General features: G+C 43.8%; 1 protein-coding gene across 1 annotated transcript in view; it reads left to right on the top strand.

The window, feature by feature from the left end:
• The window catches only part of LOC124795601 (atrial natriuretic peptide receptor 1-like), a 369,591-nt gene that overhangs the window by 88,100 nt on the left and 255,674 nt on the right, over positions 1-25,817 (top strand). The window contains exons 5-6 of the mRNA XM_047259672.1: positions 8,210-8,342; positions 20,795-20,876. Of these exons, the coding sequence (XP_047115628.1) occupies positions 8,210-8,342; positions 20,795-20,876 (215 nt within the window). The remainder of the gene's footprint in view (positions 1-8,209; positions 8,343-20,794; positions 20,877-25,817) is intronic.

The following is a 25,817-nucleotide window of genomic DNA, read 5'->3' as shown; positions in this document are numbered from 1 at the left end:
AGAGCATAGGATCAGGCCTCCGCGTTTACGTTTCCTGTTATTTGTCAGGTGGATGGTTAAATTTAGTAACATGACGATCTACTTAATTTTATGCAATAATTTCATGATGATGCAGTAATACCGGTATGAATAATACAGGACGCTGTTATAACCGTAATGCATATTGTTTCGCATTATCAATTGTCCAGTCCCTCATCACCAACTAATTGCGAAACTTAGCGCTTTTACGAATCTAATGCCACTTTCTTTTAGAGCGGCTATTAGGTTAAAGATATAGACATGCACTGAAGTGTTGGGTTGGGTTGGGTTGTTTTGGGAAGGAGACCAGACAGCGAGATGATCGGTCTCGTCGGATTAGGGAAGGACGGGGAAGGAACTTGGCCGTGCCCTTTCAAAGGCACCATTCCGGCATTTGCCTGGAGCGATTTAGGGCAACCACGGGAAACCTAAATCAAGATGGCAGGACGCCGGATTGAACCATCGTCCTCCCGAGTGCGAGTCCAGTGTGCTAACCTCTGCGCGAAGTGTCTTGTTTTCAGTATACATGATGTAGTAGCGTTACGTGTTTTGAATGTTATTATTACATGTATCACTCGACACAGTGGCACGACAAAGTGAAGGAAGAGACTGCCTGAATAATAATACGAATCGATATGTGTTACAATTTTTTAAGTAACGAGCAATGATTCAAATGGTTCAAATGGCTCTAAGCACTATGGGACTTAACATCTGAGATCATCAGTCCCCTAGAACGTAGAACTACTTAAGCCTAACTAATCTGACATCACAGACATCCAAGCCCGAGGCACGATTCGAACCTGCGACCGTAGCAGCAGCGTGGTTCCGGACTGAAGCGCCTAGAACCGCTCGGCCACAGCGGAGGGCACAAGCAATGACATGAACCCTTTCACAAGAACTACTTTTGAGCCATCTCTAACCGTAATTTTCAACAACATTGAAATCGGTGTTTCGTTTGGTGTAGCTCACATGTTCAAATATGTGTGAAATCTAATGGGACTTAACTGCTAAGGTCATCAGTCCCTAAGCTTACACACTATTGCACCTAAATTATCCTAAGGACAAACACACACACCCATGCCAGAGGGAGGACTCGAACCTCCGCCGGGACCAGCCGTACAGTCCATGACTGCAGCGCCTTTGACCGCTCGGCTAATCCCGCGCGGCGTTTGGTGTAGTCTCCCCTAACCAGAATTGGTTATACGAGAGGCATTCAGTAATTAATGCAACTCTTTTTTCCCGAGAGCAGGTTGGTTTTATTCAGAATTCCGTATTATTCTCCACTCTCTTGGCTACAAAATCATATTTTTCAACATAATCTCCCTTCAATGCGACTATATTACGCCACCTTACTGGGAGGGCCTGTATAGCCGCGTGGCAACACACTATAGGTCGATGTCGGAGACAACATCTTGTTGCATCAGTTCAAATGGTTCAAATGGCTCTGAGCACTATGGGACTCAACTGCTGAGGTCATTAGTCCCCTAGAACTTAGAACTAGTTAAACCTAACTAACCTAAGGACATCACAAACATCCATGCCCGAGGCAGGATTCGAACCTGCGACCGTAGCGGTTTTGCGGTTCCAGACTGCAGCGCCTTTAACCGCACGGCCACTTCGGCCGGCGGTGTTGCATCAGTAATCGCTCGATTATCCACGAACTGTTTCCCCAGAGTGCATTCTTCATTAGGCCAGACAGATGGAAGTCGGAAGATGCGAGATCCGGGCTGCAGGATGGATGAGGGAGAACAGTCCAGTAAAGCTTTATGAGCTCCTCCCAGTTGCACAGACTTTCGAGAGGCCTTTCCTTGTCATGTAGAAGTTCGATTGCATTTTCATAGCAACGAATACGATGAATTCCTTTCTTCAATTTCCTGAGGGTAATGCAAAACCTCGGCTATGATCCTTACACCAGGAGGGAGGACAACAAACAGCATAACCCCACCAGAGTCCCAGAAGACCGTCGCCATGAATTTACCGGCTGAGGGCGCGGCATTCAATGTTTTCTTCTAAGGAGAGTTGGCGTGCTGTCACTTCATGGGTTGCCGGTTAGTTTCCGGTTTGAAGTTATTAACCCCTGTGCAAGCAATAACGCACAGATAGTGCTTCATTACACTTTATGGTCTTTAACTAAACAGCGAGGGACCTGGCCGGCTCACATCTTTGAGTATCCCAACTGGTGGACGAATGTGTCAGCACTGCCAACAGAGACGTCCAGTTGAACAGCAAGATGTTTGATTGTGATCCGTAGGTCACCTCTAATGAGACTGTTCGCACGTTTCACCACTGCAGAAGTCACAGCCATATGAGGCCTGCCGGCACCCGGGAGACTGGACAGGTTCGCGTTACCAAGGTGTGCTGGTCACAGGTCCTTCCATACCCGCATCAAGTGACGCCTGTTGTCTGAGGATGACACGGCGGTCGTTCGGTACCGTTGGGCTTTCATGGACTGTTCTGGTGGAGTTTAATTTAGTTAGTTGCAGTGATGACTGCCAGGTGCCCGTTGACATTCTGCAAGCGTCTGTGAGTATCTGCGATGCTCTGATTTTCCACGACAAGGAACTCAACAACAGTTCTATGGTTGTAACACACCTCAATTACAAACCCCACGTCTAGTGCCGCCTCCTAGCAGAACTTCATGAAGGCATAGGGGCTGAAGCCGCAATATTCCACCACGTCCCACGACAAGTTCTGCGTTTTTTCAACCGAAATTGGCCGAGAAAAGGATGTCTTGCACTAATTACTGAACGTCGTTCGTATAATCAAGGCCAAATCTCGGTGAATAATCAATTCGTGATAATCTTCGCACTTCTGCTGGACTGCGATGGGATTAATTTATTATTATATAATTATTATTATTTCAAGACGTCATATCAATGTTACCGCTAGTTTTACCTCCCACCACAAGTAGCCCTCTTCGATTAATAGCCAAAGAACAGTCACAACTATAGTACTGTTGAAAATTAACTGCACAACGTTAAAACGGAGGTATCTATGTTTTATATATACAAGAAAGTTAGTTTACAGCGAATCGAATCTCTGCCACTTCACGTACTAAGTCTATAGGTTCATCATTTTACTAGTGGCAATCAGCTGTGTTAAGTATCTCGCAGTGCACCTATAGCTAACACCATTTTTAGCAGAAAATCTTTTGTGTCTCTTTAGAATATGTTTAAAGACAGGCAGAGGATTTCTGCGCAATATTTCAAGTAATAATTCCTCTTCTGCGGGCTGTCTACGTAATCCGGAAAAATGGCACGTTGGATTTCATTCACGTCAGTGCTGTACCAGGCTTTGGCTGCGATTTTCCGCCACTGCTTTGCGTCCCTTCAAGTGAGCAGTGGAACTCATTTGCGTCGCTGGTCGCTGTTTTTATTACATCCTCCGGTTGTTTGACGACTCTCAGTTTGTTTGTCGGTTTTTTCAGGGAACAAATTGGTTCTAGTAACACTCGACAGTTATTATTCTTTCCTTTTGTTTTCTCTTTGTGCTTACACTTTAATTCGTTTTTGTATCCGCTACCTAATGTTTGTTAACAATCGCAACAGCTAATACAAAAATAACAAACGAACTTATAAAATATTCATGTTTGTGCATACCGTGTGCATACCACGAAGATAACGTGCTACAGACACGAAGTTTAACCGACAGGAAGAAGATGCTGTCATACGCAAACGATTTCACACAGAGCATTCACACACGGTTGGCGTCGGTGGCGACACCTACAACGTGCTGATTTCTCATACACAAACAGCAGTTGACCGGCGTTGCCTGGTGAAACGTTGTTGTGATGCCTCGTGTAAGGAGCCGAAATGCGTACCATCACGTTTCCGACTTTGATAAAGGATGGATTGTAGCCTATCGCGATTGCGGTTTATCGTATCGCGACATTGCTGCTCGCGTTAGTCGAGATCCAATGACTGTTAGCAGAATACAGAATCGGTGGGTTCAGGAGGGTAATACGGAATACCGTGTCGGATCCCAACGGCCTCGTATCACTAGCAGTCGAGATGAGAGCCACCTTAGCCGCATGGCTGTAACGGATCGTGCAGCCACGTCTCGATCCATGAGTCAACAGATGGGGACGTTTGCAAGACAACAACCATCTGCACGAACAGTTCGACGAAGTTTGTAGCAGCATGGACTATCAGCTCGGAGACCATGGCTACGGTTACCCTTGACGCTGCATCACAGACAGGAGCGCCTGCGATGGTGTACTCAATGACGAACCTGGGTGCACGAATGGCAAAACGTCATTTTTTCGGATGAATCCAGGTTCTGTTTACAGCGTCATGATGGTCGCATCCATGTTTGGTGACATCGCTGTGATCGCACATTGGAAGCGTGCAGTCGTCATCGCCATACTGGCGTATCACCCGGCGTGATGGTATGGGGTGACATTAGTTACACGTCTCGGTCACCTCCTGTTCGCATTGACGGCACTTTGAACAGTGGACGTTACATTTAAGATGCGTTACGACACGTGGCTGTACCCTTCATTCGATCCCTGCGAAACCCTACGACTCCGCAGGATAATGCACGACCAAATGTTGCAGGTCCTGTACGGGCCTTTCTGGATACAGAAAATGTTCGACTGCTGCCCTGGCCAGCACATTCTCCAGATCTCTCACCAATTGAAAACGTCTGGTGAATGGTGGCTGAGCAACTGGCCCGTCACAATACGCCAGTCACTACTCTTGATGAACTGTGGTATCGTGTTGAAGGTGCATGGGCAGCTGTACCTGTACACGCCATCCAAGCCTTGTTTGACTCAATGCCCAGGCTTATCAAGGCCGTTATTACGTCCAGAGGTGGTTGTTCTGAGTACTGATTTCTCAGGATCGATGCACCCAAATTGCGTGAAAATGTAATCACATGTCAGTTCTAGTATAATATATTTGTACAATGAATACCCGTTTATCATCTGCATTTCTTCTTGGTGTAGAAATTTTAATGGCCAGTAGTGAAACTCAGTCTAACAGGCGACGTGAGAAGATGCTCTGATAAAGAAGCAGCTATAGGCATTCCAGCCCGGTGAGCTATTTATATCATACAAGAGCTTCATGTTTTCCCACATATGCCGAAGTCCACATTAACTCATACTTCTTCGGAAAGATCCGTTTGCTCCATCTATGTTTGAAACACTGTTAAGAAGCATTCCGATGATGACCGATACTGCTATTGAATCCTGTAAGTTAATTGAACGTATATGTTGTTTGAGTCCCAGTACTTAATGCTTATAAATATTGTTTATTTTTTTATAAAAATGAATAATAATAATTATTATTATTATTAGCACGGACTTCACTAGCCATCAGCGGACAAATCTCCATCTGGACATTTTGATTTAGATTTCCAACATCTTTTTATCTTTTTCTTCAATGTAGTTTATTTTACTGCCTTGATAATAATGTCTCCCTTTACTTCTCATTAAATCGGTGGCATAAACGCATTTTCTACAAACAAAAAACGTGACAATGTAGAACATTGGACACCTTTAAACTGTAAAATACACGATACCTTTTGCTATCTAAAATTGTGGTATTGCATGCCATTAATTAACTACTAATTCCTAAAATACCTTCTGTTCTTAACGTACCACTAGCTGCAAGGTACTGTGCAGGTTTTTAAGTATGGTTTTTGATAATTAAATATCTAAGCTCCTGAATAACCAAATAAACATATCAACTGCCAAGTTAATGTCACCATGAGTTCGCTTATGAATAATAATCTGGATTTTGCTACAAAACGGAAGGATGTCGTTAAATTGTGTGATGGTCCTAGTGATGTACAGGTGACTCTGTTTAATTTATTCACTTCTGCTGTCATTGTTTGTCGATGCCCAGAAATATCTGCAGAGAAGAACCTCCTGCCTGACGACCTTTGTATATGGTGACTAGTACTGTAGTCACTGATTTCGCTTATTTTGTTACGATGGCGGCCACCTTCTTTGCCTTTAAGTGAACGCACGCGAAACAGATTACTAATGTTTTCGGCGCCAGCTTGGTTTGAATAAATCAGCTTTCTGAAAAGCGCGAATAAATTAGGAGGAACATCCACAGCTAAACAAAGACCAGGCTGACTTCATGTTGTGACGGACAGGGATCGTTGGGCGTTGCGGAGAGCGGTTGCAAAAGTCGCGTGGAACCAGCGAAAGGAATCACTCGTGATTCGGAAAGTGCTAGCAGTAGTCCGGCTAGCACAGTGGCTGTGCATAAAGCCGTCGTCACACGGACCGTGCAGTCGAACGTTAACGTTGAGCGTGCCAAGTTCAACGTGCTGCTGAACGCTCAGGAACGATGCGACTTGGGCATACGGTACGTGGGCCCCAACGTGGTATACGCGATCGCAACGCACTCCAGCGGCAGTTGAGGGATGTTTCTAGTTCGTGAATGACACTGATTACTCAACGGGAGCGCGTAAAATTCCCACGTTAGCTCTATTACAACGCACATTTCCTCCTTCGTCCGCGAAAAGGAAAGAGCCACGTCCAATCAATAAGGACACACGCTTACAAAAGTTCCATTACAACCGGTGCGGTACAAATTTGGAATACTTCTCCGCATAAGATTTGCAACATGTGAATTACGAAGCGTAAAAGAAAAAGGAGCAAAATATCTTTATACAAGTAGCGTAAGCTCTCCTGTAGATTAAGCCAATCGAACGAAGTCACCCCTCAAAAAAAGGTGAACTTATATTTAAATAACATCAAATATGGTAGTATATACTTATATTAAACTAATAATACACACACACATATATATTGCAAGTAATCAAAGTATGTTACCCGTTGCCGAAAACCTTATCGTACATATGTTACTAATTGAAATTTAATTATGACCAATTGTACCAAGAACAATGCGTTTTGGGTGGATCTTCTGTGTGTCGCTGACTTCAAATAGCCTACTCTCATAATACGCAAGTTACAACAATTCTTTTGCCATGAATATGATGTTTTGTCGTTATTTTATTGGAACGAGTCACACAGTTAACAACGGGTTTTCCAGTGATTCTGAATTTTCTAGTGCTCAGAAACGGCATAGACACGTATAAGCTTGAAATGAATGCCAATATGGCGCCTCACAACTCTGTACTGAAGAGAGACGGCGTGCGTGTGACGTAGGTGGCGTTGTACCATCTCATTGGTCAACGCTCAGACGCACGCTCAGAATATCTGACACGCCAGATATTGATTTGCACGTTCGGAAAGACTCCCGAACGTGCTATTCCACGCTATGACGTCAGAAACTCGCCAAGCTCAAAGCTCGGATGCACGGTCCGTGTGCCGACGGCTTAATGAGTTAAAAAGAATGAGGTATAATGTTCCAGCAGCTCCCCATAAGCCACACATCTCTGCAGTCATTGCTAGGAGGCGTCATCAGAGAGCGAATGCCTGGAAACCAGCAACTTGAACTGAAAATTCAACCTGTACACTGTGAAAGTCGAATGAAACTGTTTAGGTTTTGCGAATCCCTGGAGAACGCCACATGCCATCATGTGCAGTGCTATAGAGGGAGTGATGTTGTTTTAAGTGGGTGTTCTTCGTTACTAGTGTGTGGCCCCCTTATTGGGCTTAAGAATGATATGAAAGTATTTTACATCACTACGTACAGTGTACAGTAGATACACAGTTCCAAGTCGATGATTGTTCGCATCAGCATGACAATGTACCATTTCATAGAGCTGCATCTTTGACTCAATGGTTGATAGACAATAGGTTCCTAAAATGGTCTGCTCTGGCCAGAGTCCCGGTCGGAAACCAGTGGGTCACCTTTGGGATGAGAGAGAACATCAGATTCGTTCCAGATCCCAACGTCCAGAATCACTGCCTTCTCAAATTCATGCTCTTGAGGAAGAATGGGCTGCCATTCCTCCAGAGACACACGGACAGTTCACTGAAGGTATTCCAAGCGGAGTTCAAGCCTTATAAAAGCAAACGGTGAACATGACGCATATTAACGTCCAGTAATAGCTGTCAAGATTCTTTTGATCAGATGGTGTCTGTAATGTGTATGTATGTTTCCCATGGCTGATGTCATACAAAAATTGTAATTTCTGATACTTTGATAAAGTTGTAGGACATTTGAGAATAAGCTTCCGGGTTGGGAGGTTTATCTTCTTAGTTTTAAAATTGGTTATCGCTAACTTGTCATATTTTTGTTTAATCTCTAATCCTCCACTTGTATTTCAGACGGTGGTTCACTACAGCAGGGGTGTACTGCACCACATCCGGCACAGAAGCATACACTGGCCAGGTGGGCGAACGGAACCACCGCTGGACACCCCTCAGTGTGCGTACGATGGATCACTGTGTCCGGATCTGTGTAAGTACAACAGCTCCTCCAACTTAAGTCAGTAAGACGAGACTCACCTGTAACACGAGGCCATGTCCCTGTGAGCAAGACCTGCAGAGAAATAATACTTCAAGAAACACTCACAAACGTTTATTATTAACAACAGCCAGCTACACTGCGGGCTGTTGTTCATAATAATCATGCCATTAAAAGACATATTTTCCACTGCGTGACCCAAAGAACAGATGTCACGAAAGTACTTTCAAGACAGACACAACGGCCAATTATTTTGAAGGAGCTTCAATGACCTGCGGAGGAGAAGAAAACCCTTAATAGTATATTCAGAAAATTATGAATTTGGCAAACAATGAGCGCTTAAAAATTTGTACGAAAATAGTGTACAGCTTACTTTTAAGGGTCTACATACCAATCCTCCTAACTCTTACACTCTGTAACTAGCACTGCCTAATGTGAAGGTGTAGGCGAATTATTTTCATATAAGTGGGCTATCATGAAACCAACGTTCGTCTGCATGTACACTACTGGCCATTAAAACTGCTACACCAAGAAGAGATGCAGATGATAAACGGGTATTCATTAGACAAATATATTATACTAGAACTGACATGTGATAACATTTTCACGCAATTTGGGTGCATAGATCCTGAGAAATCAGTACCCAGAACAACCACCTCTGGCCGTAATAACGGCCTTGATACGCCTTGGCAGAGAGTCAAACAGAGCTTGGATGGCGTGTACATGTACAGCTACCCATGCGGCTTCAACACGATACCACAGTTCATCAAGAGTAGTGACTGGCATATTGTGACGAGCCAGTTGCTCGGCCAACATTGACCAGACGTTTTCAATTGGTGAGAGATCTAGAGAATTTGCTGGACAGGGCAGCAGTCGAACATTTTCTGTATCCAGAAAGGCCCATACAGGACCTGCAACATGCGGTCGTGCATTATCCTGCTGAAATGTAGGGTTTCATAGGGATCAAATGAATGGTAGAGCCACGGGTCGTAACACATCTGAAATGTAACGTCCACTGTTCAAAGTGCCGTCAATGCGAACAGGAGGTGACCGCGACGTGTAACCAATGGCACCCCATACCATCACGCCGGGTGATACGCCAGTATGGCGATGACGAATACACGCTTCCAATGTGCGTTCACCGAGATGTCGCCAAACACGGATGCGACCATCATGATGCTGTAAACAGAACCTGGATTCATCCGAAAAAATGACGTTTTGCCATTCGTGCACCCACGTTCGTCGTTGATTACACCATCGCAGGCACTCCTGTCATTGATGCAGCGTCAAGGGTAACCGCAGCCACGGTCTCTGAGCTGATAGTCCATGCTGCTGCAAACGTCTTCGAACTGTTCGTACAGATGGTTGTTGTCTTGCAAACGTCCCCATCTGTTGACTCAGGGATCGAGACGTGGCTGCACGATCCGTTACAACTATGCGGATAAGATGCCTGTCATCTCGACTGCTAATGATACGAGGCCGTTGGGACCCAGCACGGCGTTCCGTATTACCCTCCTGAACCCATCGATTCCATATTATGCTAACAGTCATTGGATCTCGAGCAACGCGAGTAGCAATGTCGCGATACGATAAACCGCAATCGCGATAGGTTACAATCAGACCTTTATCAAAGTCGGAAACGTGGCGGTACGCATTTCTCCTCCTTACTCGAGACATCACAACAACGTTTTTTGAGAAATCGGTTGGAAAGTTTCTTCATGTCAGCACGTTGTAGATGTCGCCACCGGCCCCAACCTTGTGTGAATGCTCCGAAAAGCTAATCATTTGCATATCACAGCATCTTCTTCCTGTCGGTTAAATTTGGCGTATGTAGCACGTCATCTTCGTGGTGTAGCAATTTTAATGGGCAGTAGTGTACTTTAGTACACTCAACTGTGCTCACTTAAGGTTACCATATTAATCCGAAATGAGAAACCTGGCAGCGCTGCAACATGGCAGTCAGTCTGTTGGTAGAAACACAATGCCGCAGTCGACGAACATCAATGCACTACCCTATACATGAACTATTTCCATCCCTTTGTAATGAGAGGTAAAGAGCAGATAATGCAGTCTGATAGAAACGGGAAGCGCCGTTACGATGATTAATCTTGAGGGCTCGAACAACGAAGAAAACGACTCAAATTCCCGTGGGACTTTTATAATTTATTATACTCATTGTTGAAAATATCGGTTTACGGAAATTTTGTGGTAGTGTCTGTTACAAAATCTCGAATATTCTTATGAATAGAAAGTGAGATGTACAGAGAATCACGGAACCGAATTCAAAAGCCACACGCGACACGTACAAGTAACTTCACTGCATTTCATCGTGAAAATGTGTGTAGACGCGAATGAAACAGAATCTGGAAATGACAGCCTGGTAATTTCCAAAACTATGTCAAAGAAAAATATAGACAAATATGAGTTGACCAGTCTAATTAGCTAAGAAGTGAATACAACACTTTTATTCTGATAGCAGGTTGGCTTTATTCAGGATTCCAGTACACCATATTACTCCCCACTCTTCTGCCTACAAAACCTATTTTTCGACAGAATCTCCGTTAAATGCGACGACCTTACGCCACCTTACTCGGTCGGTCTCTATCACGCATCATACCGTTCTTACGGTAATAGGAGCCAAATTTTGCTGCGGCAATAACCTCCCCATCATGTATGTCCTGCTTCCCGTGGACTGTATGCTAAACTGGGCCAGACAGATGGACGTCGGAAGGTAAGAGATATTCTGTTAGATGGCAACGAACAGAGGGGGAACATATCTTTCAGTACCCCAATTGGTGAACGATTGTGTCTTGAATGAAAGTGTCCGCACATTCCAACATTGAATAAGTCACAGCTGTTTGCGGCCGGCCGGCACGCGGGTGGTCGGACAGGTTCTAGCGACCTTGTAGCGATGGTAACAGACGACTAGCCCAACGACTCACCGTGGTTTTCTTCACTGACAGTCCCCGTAGACATTCTGAAAGCGCCTGTGAATATCTGAGATGCTGTGGTTTTCCCTCAAACCAAACTCAATGACAGCTCTCTGCTTGGAACACACCTCCATTGCAGACGCCATTTCGAAGGCTATGGGTAGCTCCGCCACTTATCGGAACTTCATTTAACTGCAGGGGCTTAAGCAAGAACATTTCACGATGTCCCACAACAAATTTCGCATTTTTTCAACCGAAATTGCCTGAGAAAAAAAAGTTGCATTCATTATTGAACGCTTCTCGTAGTACACAAATACTACAGTGCTACAGTTTATTTCACGGACACTAACGCACCGTAAGAGATACGTTACTTTTGATCTGGTCTCGATACTTCCAGTAAATGGAGACTTTAGCAGTCACTTTTATTTCCCTTCATTATTAAACTAAGCAAGATCGCTGACAGGTGCGACTATTGACACTTCGAAACCTAAGATTGGTATGGCCATGTTCTACTATGCATCGCCTGGAAATACCTATGTGACTCTAATGATCCAACCAGCACTCTTTGTAATTCTAAAATGAAACTTCATTAGCCCACCCGAAGTAAAGTAGTACCATGAAAACAGTAGAATGAGGACGCTACTTTTGACAACATATAGTGAGATGACGATAAGACACCATCGACAGGCATTGGACACGTAACAAATTACACGAAGAACACATGTAAAATCATTGCAGTTAATTTAAACAATTTTCCATCTCATGTAATATATATGAATGAATTGCTCTTACTGCTTTACGGCGGTTAGCATTCGGTCAAAAGTCTGTGAATGAAGTTAACCTTTCTTCCGTAGTAATTACACTGTCTTTTTCATAACTGCACGTCTTATTCAGCTAAGTTCAGTTATATCGTAGTTATTAATAAAAAGTGCACTTCTCTGTGTTAATGCAGGTAATAGCCTCTTCTATGGTTATTACTGAAAATTTTACACTAACAGCAATTTTTTGCAGGTCTGCTAATGCAAACAATTTATAAAATGACCATATTTTTTTAATTATACTAGCGAGCTAATTGATTCAGTCTCTAAAAATGTTGCTGTGATTGTTTACAACGAGAATTAACCATTTGAAAGCACTTTTATAGCAATGTTTCTGAAATATGCCTGGAGCACCGCTTCTCAATGCGTCTAAAGCGAACGAATTCATGAACTTACTCGTGTGTAAGGCTCGGATTTATTTGAAGAATCCTAAGCAACGAGGTGAATTACAAAGTAACAGTTCGACAAAATCTTGAGTACTGTTCGTGGGTCTGTAGCCCGTAACACCTCCAATTAACGTCAGTGGCAGAATGGACTCGAGGAAGAGCTGTACTCTTCATCAATGTTTCTTTTTTCTCTCTCTCTCTCTTACCAGCGGAAGTGTATCACAGAAAAGTTCAAGGAACTGCCGCTCGATGCGTTACAAGAGCGACGTTGTGTATCGTGGAGAGCCTTGTTCACAAAATACGACGGTTCACAACATATGGCAGTTTTAGTTTGCGCGTGAAGCGTGCTTGCATAGCGTAGTGGTAACGCGACATCCTGGTTCGAATCACAGCCCGGCAGAAATTTCCGCTGTCTTCATTCCACTATGCAGCTGATGGATGTCAATATTTGCAGCTTCTAATATATTTTGTTGCTGTCAGTAGTAGTTTAACTTGTCGCGAAATTGGGGCAGAGGTCATTGTTGGCAACCGGAATAAAATAGTAATTGGATCCTTTTACCGACCTCCAAATTCAGATGATACAGTTTCAAAATGGTTCAAATGACTCTGAACACTATGGGACTTAACATCTGTGGTCATCAGTCGCCTAGAACTTAGAACTACTTAAACCTTACTATCCTAAGGACATCACACACATCCATGCGCGAGGCAGGATTCGAACCTGCGACCGTGGCTGTCCCGCGGTTCCAGACTGAAGCGCCTAGAACCGCTCGTCCACACCGGCAGGCATGATACAGTTTCAGAAAGGTTCAAAGAAAACTTGAGTTTGATTTCAAACACATACCTGACTCATACGATAAGAGTTTGTGGTGACTTTAATTTACCCTCGATATGTTGGCGGAAACACAAATTCCGGAGATACGCATAAAATATCATCCTACATTGTGCTGAACGCATTCTCTGAAAATTATTTCGAGCAGTTAGTTCTTGAGCCCACGCAAATAGCAAACGGTTGTGAAAACACACTTGACCTCTTAGCAACAAATAGTCCTGAGTTAATAAGCAGCATCAAAACAGATATAGGCATTAGTGAACACAGCGTTGTCGTAGCGAGATTGAATATTGAAATCCCGAAATCCTCGAACAATATACGTAGTCACAAAAGCAGATAAAAATTCACTTGACGCCTTCCTCAGAGACAATCTCCACTCATTCTACATCAATAATATAAGTGTAGACCAGATGTGGCTTCAATTCAAAGAAATAGTAACGGCAGCAATTGAGAGGTTTATACCAAATAAACTAACAAACGACGGAGCTGATTTTCCTTGGTACACAAAACGGGTTAGAGTACTGTTGCAGAAACAACGAAACGCCGGCCGGTGTGGCCGAGCGATTCTAGGCGCTGCAGTCTGGAACCGCGCGACCGCTACGGTCGCAGGTTCCAATCCTGCCTCGGGCATTGATGTGTTTGATGTCCTTAGGTTAGTTATGTTTAAGTAGTTCTAATTTCTAAGGGACTAATGACCTCAGAAGTTAAATCCCATAGTGCTCAGAGCCATTTTTTTTTAACAACGAAACAAACATCCCAAATTTAAACAGACGCAAAATCTCCAATATTGGCGATCCTTTACAGAAGCTCGAAACTTAGCGTGGATTTCAATGCGAGACGCCTATAACAGTTTCCACAACGAAACTTTGTCTCGAAATCTGGTAGAAAATCCAAAGAGGTTCTGGTCGTATGTGAAGTATGTTAGCGGCAAGAATCAATCAATGTCTTCTCTGCGCGATAACAGTGGAGATACTATCGAAGACAGTGCTGCCAATGCAGATGTCCTAAACACAGCCTTCCGAAATGCCTTCATAGAAGAAGACGAAGTAAATATTCCAGAATTAGAATCGAGAACAGCTGCAAACATGAGAACCGTAGAAGTAAACATCCTCGGAGTTGTGAAGCAACTCAAATCACTTAATAAAAGTAAGTCTTCTGGTCCAGACTGTATAGCAATTAGGTTCCTTTCGAAGTATGCTGATGCATTAGCTCCATACTTAACAATGATGTACAATCGTTCGCTCGACGAAAGATGCGTCCCCAAAGACTGGAAAGTTGCACATGTCACACCAATATTCAAGAAAGGTAGTAGCAGCAATCCACTAAATTACAAGCCTATATCGTTAACGTCGATATGTAACATGATTTTGGAACATATATTGTGCTCGAACAATATGAATTACCTCGAAGGAAACGGTCTATTGACACACAGTCAACATGGGTTTAGAAAACATCGTTCCTGTGAAACACAACTAGCTCTCTATTTACATGAAGTGTTGAGTGCTATTGACAAGATATTTCAGATCGTTTCCGTATTTCTGGATTTCCGGAAGGCTTTTGACACTGAACCACAAAAGCGGCTCGTATTGAAATTGCGTGCTTATGGAATATCGTTTCAGTTATGTGACTGGATTTGTTATTTCCTTGTCAGAGAAGTCACAGTTCGTAGTAATTGACGGAAAGTCATCGAGTAACATAGAAGTGATTACTGGCATTCACCGAGGTAGTGTTATAGGCCCTTTGCTGTTCCTTATCTATATAAACGATTTGGGAGACAATCTGAGCAGCCGTCTTCGGTTGTTTGCAGATGACGCTGTCTTTTATCGACTAATAAAGTCATCAGAAGAACAAAACAAACTACAAAAGATTTAGAAAAAATATCTGAATGGTGCGAATACTGGCAGTTGACCCTGAATAACGAAAAGTGTGAGGTCATCCACACGAGTGCTAAAAGGAACTCATTAAACTTGGGTTACACGATAAATCAGTCTAATCTAAAAGCCGTAAATTCAACTAAATACCTAGGTATTACAATTACGAACATCTTAAATTGGAAGGAACTCATAGAAAATGTTGTGGGGAAGGCTAACCAAAGACTGCATTTTTTGCCAGGACACGTAGAAAATGCAGCAGACCTTCTAAGGAGACTGCCTACACTACGCTTGTACGTCCTCTTTTAGAATACTGCTGCGCGGTGTGTGATCCTTGCCAGATGGGACTTACGGAGTATATCGAAAAAGTTCAAAGAAAGGCAGCACGTTTTGTACTATCGCAAAATATGGGAGAGAGTGTCACAGAAATAATACAGGATTTGGGCTGGAAATCGTTAACAGAAAGGCGTTTTCGTTGCGACGGAATCTTCTCACGAAATTCCAATCACTAACTTTCTCCTCCAATTGCGAAAATATTTTGTTGACACCAACCTACATAGGGAGGAATGATCAACAAGATAAAATGAGGGAAATCAGTTCTCGTATGGAAAGATATAGGTGTTCGTTCTTTCCACGTGGTATACGAGATTGGAATAATAGAGAATTGTGAAGGTGGTTAGATGAACTCACTGCCATGCACTTAAATGTTATTTGCAGAGTATTCATGTAGATTTAGATGTAGATGTAGGTATTTCATGTTACTCACAAAATTCCATGACCTTCACTTTCCTTATTACTTCCTCCAGCAGCACGTTGCACTCGCATTCGGGAGGTTCAAATGGTTCAAATGGTTCTGAGCACTATGGGACTCAACTACTGAGCTCATTAGTCCCCTAGAACGTAGAACTACTTAAACCTAACTAACCTAAGGACATCACACACATCCATGCAGGAGGCAGGATTCGAACCTGCGAACGTAGCGGTCTCGCGGTTCCAGACTGCAGCGCCTAGAACCGCACGGCCACTACCATTCGGGAGGAAGACGGTTCAAACCCGCTCCGGTTATCCTGATTTGGGTTCTCCGTGATTTCCCTAAATCGCTTCAGGCAGTTTCCAGCATGGTTCCTCTGAAACAAAACAGACGACTTCCGTCCCCTTCCCCTCCGTAATCCGATGGGACTTATGGCCTCTGCCAAATCAATCTCAATGGAAGCAGCTTTCCATGAATCAGTAAACCGTCTTCACAGTAGATAAGCGTGTTCAGACAGAGCGTTAGCTGCCCTCTGTAATGAAAAACCTGAGTGAATGGATCAACGCTGAACTTGAATTGGCGTCTTGGGATGTCTGGCACGAACAAATGCAACGAACAACAACAAACAAGATTAGATAAAAAACAAGAAAATGCTAACGTGACCTGTCGGGAAATACAGGTTGGATTCCCGGTCCGGCACATATTGTCACTGTCGTCATTCCATTATGCTGCTGATGATTGTAAATATCTGCAACTTCGAATGCATATCATGTTATTCACAAGATTACACAAATACCACTTTCCTGAAATATTTTGGAAACATATTTCTTCCTCCAGCATATACTGATGACCCACAATATTGAGACTACTGCCCATCGCTGGACTGAATGCCTCCTACTGGCGCTGTGCACACGTGCCATGGTGCAGAAAATACACAGAGTGATTTTGGTAATGAGGACAAAATGCAGGATGAGGTCAGTGAAATACTGGATACACGTGGAAAATGTAAAATTTGACACAACGGGAAAAACTGAAAAATACCAACTGAAAAATACAACAAGAAAAAACTGGAAAATACGAACTGGAAAATACAAGAGGAAAAATCTGGAAAATACAAACTGGAAAATGCAACAGGAGAAAACTGGAAAATACAACAGGAAGAAAATAACAGGAAAAACCTGATAACAGAAAAAAATTGATAACAGGAAAAAACTAGATGACAGGAAAGAACTCGATGACAGGAAAAAAACTTGATGACTAGAAAAACTTCAAAACTACAGAGAAACTTTAAAACTACAGGAAAAACTGAAAAAAACCAGGAAAAACTGAAACTTCAGAAACGCAACAAGCGCTCAATAAACACCCCAACAGCGAGTTAGCAAAAACTAAAACAGGCAGCGGAATGGCCCGTCAGCGAAAGAATAGAGATTAAAGACTCATGTGGATATGGCCCGAGAATGTGTTGCGAGGAATGTAAACCCATTTGGAGGTAAAAGATTTTCGACAGTGTACGTTGCAGTGATGAAAGCACCCATAAGAACCCAGCAGGTAAGTGGGAACCTCCGCCCGTGCTAGAGTTTTGGCTTCACATTCTAGAGGCAGTGATACGCTACATCAGTAAAGTAGTAGGCACGTGACCCTTCGTACAACCAAAGGCATCTCATCCAGCAGTTTCTACCGCAGGAAGGACAGATATGCCTCCCTTGTGGGGCGTTGTGGAAGGATGCCGCCCCAAGAGGTGGTCGTCAGTAAACCCTGAACACACAATGAGGCTGAACTGGAGCTAAAGGTTCGCTAGCATCAAAGCACGAGAACTCTATAGCCCACATGTGGGTGTTCGGTAGGTTGGCGATACTATCCTTGGTAAAGATAGCCCCATCTGTGAAGAGAATGGACGAGAGGAATCGCAGCACCATGGTGGCCTGTGTGACGAGCCGGCTGTGAAGGCAAGTCCGTAGGCAATAGCGCTCATATACATTGTAAGTGATGAGAATAGCGCCAGTTATCATGAAGAACGTTTCAAACAGCTACAAGATACTGGGCAATCTGGCTAGTGCTTTGGAAGGAAGTAAATGAGTTATTGACAGAGGTAAATCTGTGAGGGCAGGTCGTGAGTGACGCTCATATAGCTCAGTCGGTGTAGCACTAGCCTGCAGTTGGCAAAGGACCCAGGTCGGAGCCCCCGTTCGTCGCACAGTTCTAATGTGCCAGGAAGTTTCAGAGGGGCTGTTGTTATGGCTCGGTGTCTGCGAACGATCAACTCGTCAAAGGCGGAGCTGGTCGGCTTTCCGCGCACTACTGCCGTGACCTACTGTAGAAAATGGATGATGAATGGTGAAACCAGCGGCAAGTAACTAGATGGACGTCCAGCCTTATCACAGAACGTGGAGCTTGTAAGGTACCCCTTATGTGTGGAGCGCATTCTACTTTATTTCCAGCTTTGCTGTTTCACATATGTGAAGTGATTGTATCAGTGCTCCAGTACGTACAGAGTAAGGAGCGAGCGGTATGTTCCCACGTTGACTGGCACGGACTGTTAGCCATGTGGCACTTTGAGAGCCAGTGGGATGAAGTGCCATTGCAGAAATCTCTCGTGAGGTAAGCAGGGAAAGTACAATTTTTTATGGCGCGAATCAATTAACTGTAATTAATAAATGTTGCTAACAGAAGTTGCCACTCAGGTGTTAAGAGGAGTCTATGGGTCACAAATAGTATCTTTCAGTAACTTTACAATACCCGGAAACATTGATAATAATAACTAAATGAATAACTGTGACTTAACCGAGCATGTACGATCTTATACGACTATACCGAATGTATGCGCAAGTTGCAGACTGCTCGACGTAATCGACAGTCGTCAATAGGTTGCCTTTTGATCTAGTCATGCGGTAGCCCAGTCTCTCGTACCGTTAATAGTTAGCTTATAATCACAGTGAACAAGTTCGTTTTACGCTGTCTCTAAGATAAACGCACCTTAATAGCATCCCGTGCAAAAATTACTAGCACAGGAAACTTCTTCCCGCTTCATTACGTAACATGGACAGTAGTGTCGCACTTTCAGAATCAGACAGCGCTGCTACGGATCTGCAAGGGGACATAAAACTACTAGAGCATCTCCTCATATCAGGTAGGAAGAATTCCTACGCGTCTGCTCACTAATTCAGTTCAAGGGCGGACTGGCAACTACCGCAAAACTCGGGCGGGAAAGAGGTGGACAGTTATACTGTACGCCCCTTATAGCTCCATCTATGGACTCACCTGCTAACCTGGGACATTTCTGGAGGTGTAGTACGAGTGGGGGGTGAGGGGGGGGGGGTTCTTTCAAACTCCTTTCTCGCTCTGTAAAGCAGGATAGGTGGCGATGTGTGGCACTTCTAATGACAGAGTGCAATTCTGGATAACGCACAACATCTTCAGAGCACACAGTTCAGACTAAAGTGTTGAACATAGGGTTCCGTAGCAGACGTCTTCCTCACGTTGACCACACGCCATCGTCAGTTACGATGGCAGTGGATTGAGGATCATCGAGATTGGACCATGCCTCAAAGGAAACGTGTCGCCTGTTCGAATGAATCACGTTTCTTGTTACACTAGGATCGATGCTAGTACATGGATACACCGTCATCTAGCCGAACATCTACTCGAAACACGTTCCGCGCTAAGGACGCTGGCCTGTGAGGGACAGCATTATACTACTGACGACATTTACCTGGGCTGCCAATCGACATGTGTTAGTTATTTAAGGCATTATGAGAGCTGTGGACCATATGAACATTATCACGGACCTCTTGCATCCCACCGAGAGCGATGACATTCTCCAGCAATATAACTGTCGGTGTCACGAGACCATAATGGTGTTGCAGTGGTTAGTGGAACATGACGGTAAACTCACGTTATTTTCTTGCCCGACAAATGCGCCCGACCCGAGTCCTATGGAATATGTACGGGATTCGCACCACAAATCACCGCCACATAGTTGACAGGAAAAGCTTTCCTTTGTGCCACATGCATCTTAAATCCTTCCAAGGATCTGTCTAATCTATGCCACGCAAAATCCTTGCTAAACTGCGTTGCAAAGGTGGACCAACACACCAATAAGCAGGCGGTAATAATGTTTTACTTTCTTCCGTATCCGAGTGGTCAGGAGTCAGCACCGCTATCTGCCATACGGGGAACTCAGGTTCGATTCCTGGTACTGCTAGGAGTTTTTCTTAAGTGGAAGGACTCAGCCAGGGTGCCCCCAGCCCCCTTAGGCCAACTGAGAAGTTACTCGACCGATTAGTAGCGCTCAATTGTCAAGAAACCAGACAGCAGCCGGTAGTGCGTTGTGCTGAACACATGCCCTTCCATGCAGCATCCAGTGACGCCACTGAGAGGGGATGACACGGCGGTCGGTCTGGCCCGATGATTCAGTCTACGGCCAGATCGCGAAACCTTTACTTTCACCTTACCGGAAAGGTCTGACTCGCCACTGTACATCTTTCTAAACGTCTATGACGCTAAAGTTCAAGAAAACTCAGTCACAGAGTGCTGCCGACGCTGTTGCCTACCACATACCATCAGTGAATAGAATAGGAAGAGGTGAAAATTATTCTGGTATAGTATGTCACCTATGCCAGAAACTATACAGTGGCTTCGGAATACAAATGTACATTTCGTTACAAGTCGTTACTCGAATGTAGTAGGCAGCTGGGGACATAATTAAAGAGTCCACGTTTAACCACAGGGTAGGATATGTGTTTTTCAGGATTCCAAGAACACTTTCAGAGTGTTGTACTGCATGTTTTATTCTACCCAGTAATGTGAAAGCAGACTTCGCGCTGAAACGCTTGTGAGCCGTCTGGTTTTTGTGTTTCAGCCCTGCCGGACTACGCTCTGCTCAGCATCATCCTAAGCTCAGCAGTCATCATCCTAGCCGTGGCTTCCGTCATCACGTACAGGTATGTGACAACCCAAAATTCGTGCTTGCCCCTCACGTGTCAGTAATATTCACAGTTTGCTTTTGTTCTTGTCGCTAATTGACGCTTTATTTCTTTGATAATGTCGGAAGAAGTGGAGCGCTGATGAACGTAAGTAATTTAACAACACGGTAACGAAAAGAATCGACGGATGATTATTCCTCAAAAACTGCCATCATTTTAAGCGAAAATGGTAGTTAGTGTTGCGGCTCTGTACTTAATGATGTTATGTTAAGGATAATTTTAGATAAGAGTGGGGTGGCATAGAGGTTAACGCTTCCAAAATTAAGGAGATTAAGTTACACGTAAGGCGACGCCCTCGTATTTCCGTAAATAATTTAAGGCAAATGATGTGATCTTTCTTTTGAAAAGAAAACAACTCATTTCATCATCCATACCTGTTATGTTTAAGCCTATGGTATGATGACACCATTGTCAACTACACATTAAATCCTCATTTTCTACCTTTAAGTACGACATAACCGTGTGTAAATGACTCTTTAGGCAGAGAGAGACTTGAATCAAGTTTCCAGCAAGACACATCTAATTAGTTAAAGAAATTGTTACATTTACTCCTCTTTGTTTTTACTTTTTTGCTTTAATTTTCTCAGTACCGCCACACTGACGGCACTTACATGTGATTAAATACAACGAGTGATGCTTGACTAGGGATGAAAATTGAACAAAACCAATTTGCTGCTTTTGCGACGATGTATTTGTTTACTTCAATTTTCACAGTTGCATTTTATGTACGAGAGCTGTTAGGAAAGTAAGGTCAGTTTGGTCGCAAAATAAAAAGCACAGTGAAAATCAAAAATTATATATTCGCTACTGTTAGCCACACCTTGCAGCTACCTCTCTAAATAATCGCCGCTAATGCTTAGACATTTGTCGTGTCGTTTTACATACTTTCCAGTTATTATTATAATCGTATGCATCAATCACAGTAATACACATTTAGCAAAACAAAGAAATATATATAAAAATGAACATGTGAAATTATATACAGTACACAAGTTTTAAAACGGCTCAAACTACACTCGGATGTTGATGGACTCGATCCAGCGGAGTGCCTCGTGGGATGCTTGATGGAGCTTCTCAATGCCACCAGGGAAGCGTCTGATTGGACAGTCATTCACAATGTGGCTCATTGTTTGGGTGTCACCACAGTCACACACACTGTCACTTGAAAAGCCCCACCTGTGCATGTTGACCAGTATCTGTTTAGCTGCACCCACACCTCCCTTGGTTGGTGGAAGCCTGGCACTGGAACTGTTGGATTGTCTACAAGTTCGTGGTTTCGGGTTCCTGTAGCTTGCCACTCACGTTTCCACTCTGCGTCCTGGTCGTATCCTGTGGATAGCTTTTGGACTCCCATTTCATATGCTAATGTTCTAGAATTGAGGCGTTTCCTGGGCAGTGATAGCAAATCGTCATGAAGAGGGATCGAGTTTTTTTCAGAAACTTGCTGACAGAGGTTGTAAAGAGCAGCCTTTCGACGGAGGTCTGGAGGACAGATGTTGGAAAGAACTGGTAGCCAGCAAGTAGGGGTAGACCGGACTGTACCACTAATTACTTTCATAACTGAGTTCAGTTGGACTTCTACTTTCACTACGTGGGCGCTTCGGAGCCAAACTGGTGTACAGTATTCTGCTGCAGAGTATACCAGTGCAAGGGACGCTCCTCGGAGGACTGATGTGGTTGCTCCCCATGTACTGCCTGCCAGCTTTCTCATAAGTTTCACTCGTGTTTGTATCTTCTTGGCCAGGTTGGAAAGGTGTTTTGTGTGTTAAAGTTCTGTCCAGAATGACTCCCAGGTATTTTCGGCTTTCGTTGTACCTGACTGTGCCAGTGGGGCCGAAATGTGGACTGATCTTTGCTGATGAAAGGTGATTAGAGAGGTGGAACAGGCTTACCTCGGTTTTACAAACATTTGGTCTCAGTCGCCATGTCTCAAAATACTCTTAAAGTTTAGTAAGGCTGTTCATTAGGTGTTCTTCACATTCAGAAAGGTCTTCGCTCTGATATGAAATTGCCGGGTCATCTGCATATTGAAATTTTCGGCAGGTCAAATTCAGCAGGCCAGGTGTGTAGAGGAGCAAGAACAGAGCCGTGAGGTAATCCATCATTGAGTACATGGGCTTCTGATTTCTCTTCTTTCCAGTACCCTCGTCAAAGGAAGCAGCTGCATGTGCTTCCCTGCGATTCTCTACGCTGGTTTGCCTTGCATTGTTTGTGACAAAATGTTTTCTTTGTAGCCAGCGATTCATGTGAGCAGAGATGGGGCTGTATTGTGGGTGATCAAACACTTCCCATCCAACACGCTGCAGGAGTGGCTTCATTGCCCTTGCAGAATGCAGCTGAAAATTGTCTTGAAGAAAGAAATGCATGACATGCACATTATGTGGGTTGCATAGCTTCAGGCGAAATCTCTCACCATATCCACATACTTGCCTGGAGACAACATTGTTTTAAGCATTTCTACGTGATCACTTTTCGCTCCGAACTGAAAAGAGCGACGTGAAGCAATCGACAGGCACACTAAAGACAGTGCTCGACAGGTCTGTTCAGAGTTTCATCGGATTTTCACAGTGATTTCCATTTCGCGCCCAATAGCACCTTACTTTCTGAATATGTCTCTTATGTTAACGCATTCTGGCTATAGCTCACGCATGATCTTCACATAGATATATGAGGGGAATTATTTCGAAAAACTTGAGTTTCTTTGTAATGTCATTTTACGTTGATTTTGCAGTTAGTAACTGTTTACCAGCCTTCAGTCAGCTAACTGTAATGGGAAGTAATTTGAAACCCACAGTATCTGTATGACTATAGATAGAAGCAGATGTGTCTATGTACGACATTTTATGCTCATCTCGTGTGGACCTACTAATAGTTGTATAAAGGATCACCGTTAGACACTGCTTTCAATCCAAAGTCAGCACACATTGTAACCAAGAGCGCCATTATTGTTATTAACGTAGTTTACTTGTGTAATTTAAAACAGCAAGCAGCAAATTTCATCACTGATAGTCGATAATCTGAATAAAACTGGTAATGAAAGCTGAAAAGTTGAGCTGGCCCTAACAGCGTCCACACCTTAACGTAGCGTGCAGTATTGCTTCTGTGGCGAAATGAGATCACCATCGTTCTCTGACACGTTACAACCGTTTTGAAGTCGCTGTATGACAAAAATAGACACACGTACCACTCCTTCTAAAGAAAGAAAACAAACATATTAAAGCAGAGGACAGTGTCGCCATTGAGTTAAATCCAAACTCAAACACTGAGAAAGTTAAACAGCGTATAGATATGTTTAAACTATAAACGTGTTTTTCAGATAGATAGCAGATCTGAGCAACCGCAACTACACCCATTGCATGATATCTAGCAACGTATTACAATAGTACTCTCTCAAACAAGTAAGTACTTACATTGGTATGCATGTGACAGTATGCTCCACCAATGTACAGGGTTATTACAAATGATTGAAGCGATTTCACAGCTCTACAATAACTTTATTATTTGAGATATTTTCACAATGCTTTGCACACACATACAAAAACTCAAAAAGTTTTTATAGGCGTTCACAAATGTTCGATATGTGCCCATATAGTGGTTCGGCAGACATCAAGTCGATAATCAAGTTTCTCCCACACTCGGCGCAGCATGTCCCCATCAATGAGTTCGAAAGCATCGTTGATGCGAGCTCGCAGTTCTGGCACGTTTCTTGGTAGAGGACGTTTAAACACTGAATCTTTCACATAACCCCACAGAAAGAAATCGCACTGGGTTAAATCGGGAGAGCGTGGAGGCCATGACACGAATTGCTGATCATGATCTCCACCACGACCGATCCATCGGTTTTCCAATCTCCTGTTTAAGAAATGCCGAACATCGTGATGGAAGTGTGGTGGAGCACCATCCTGTTGAAAGATGAAGTCGGCGCTGTCGGTCTCCAGTTGTGGCATGAACCAATTTTCCAGCATGTCCGGATACACGTGTCCTGTAACGTTTTTTTCACAGAAGAAAGAGGGGCCGTAACCTTTAAACCGTGAGATTGCACAAAACACGTTAACTTTTGGTGAATTGCGAATTTGCTGCACGAATGCGTGAGGATTCTCTACCGCCCAGATTCGCACATTGTGTCTGTTTACTTCACCATTAAGAAAAAATGTTGCTTCATCACTGAAAACAAGTTTCGCACTGAACGCATCCTCTTCCGTGAGCTGTTGCAACAGCGCCGAAAATTCAAAGCGTTTGACTTTGTCATCGGGTGTCAGGGCTTGTAGCAATTGTAAACGGTAAGGTTTCTGCTTTAGCCTTTTCCGTAAGATTTTCCAAACCGTCGGCTGTGGTACGTTTAGCTCCCTGCTTGCTTTATCCGTCGACTTCCGCGGGCTACGCGTGAAACTTGCCCGCACGCGTTCAAGCGTTTCTTCGCTCACTGCAGCCCGACCCGTCGATTTCCCCTTACAGAGGCATCCAGAAGCTTTAAACTGCGCATACCATCGCCGAATGGAGTTAGCAGTTGGTGGATCTTTGTTCAACTTCGTCCTGAAGTGTCGTTGCACTGTTATGACTGACTGATGTGAGTACATTTCAAGCACGACATACGCTTTCTCGGCTCCTGTCGCCATTTTGTCTCACTGCGCTCTCGAGCGCTCTGGCGGCAGAAACCTGAAGTGCGGCTTCAGCCGAACAAAACTTTATGAGTTTTTCTACGTATCTGTAGCGTGTCGTGACCATATGTCAATGAATGGAGCTACAGTGAATTTATGAAATCGCTTCAATCATTTGTAATAGCCCTGTGTTGCAATGCACCGCGAATAAAAATTGGATTTTTCAGGAGCTCATGCTTCGGGTCCTAGTATCCGCCATCAATATGTTCGAAAGCGCTGCCAATAAAAAAGGGATTTTTCG

This window comes from Schistocerca piceifrons, chromosome 4, assembly GCF_021461385.2.
Source record: "Schistocerca piceifrons isolate TAMUIC-IGC-003096 chromosome 4, iqSchPice1.1, whole genome shotgun sequence".
NCBI classification, from domain to species: Eukaryota; Metazoa; Arthropoda; class Insecta; order Orthoptera; family Acrididae; genus Schistocerca; species Schistocerca piceifrons.
The sequence above is the reverse complement of the archived record's forward strand: the minus strand, read 5'-3'. Positions and strand labels throughout refer to the sequence as shown.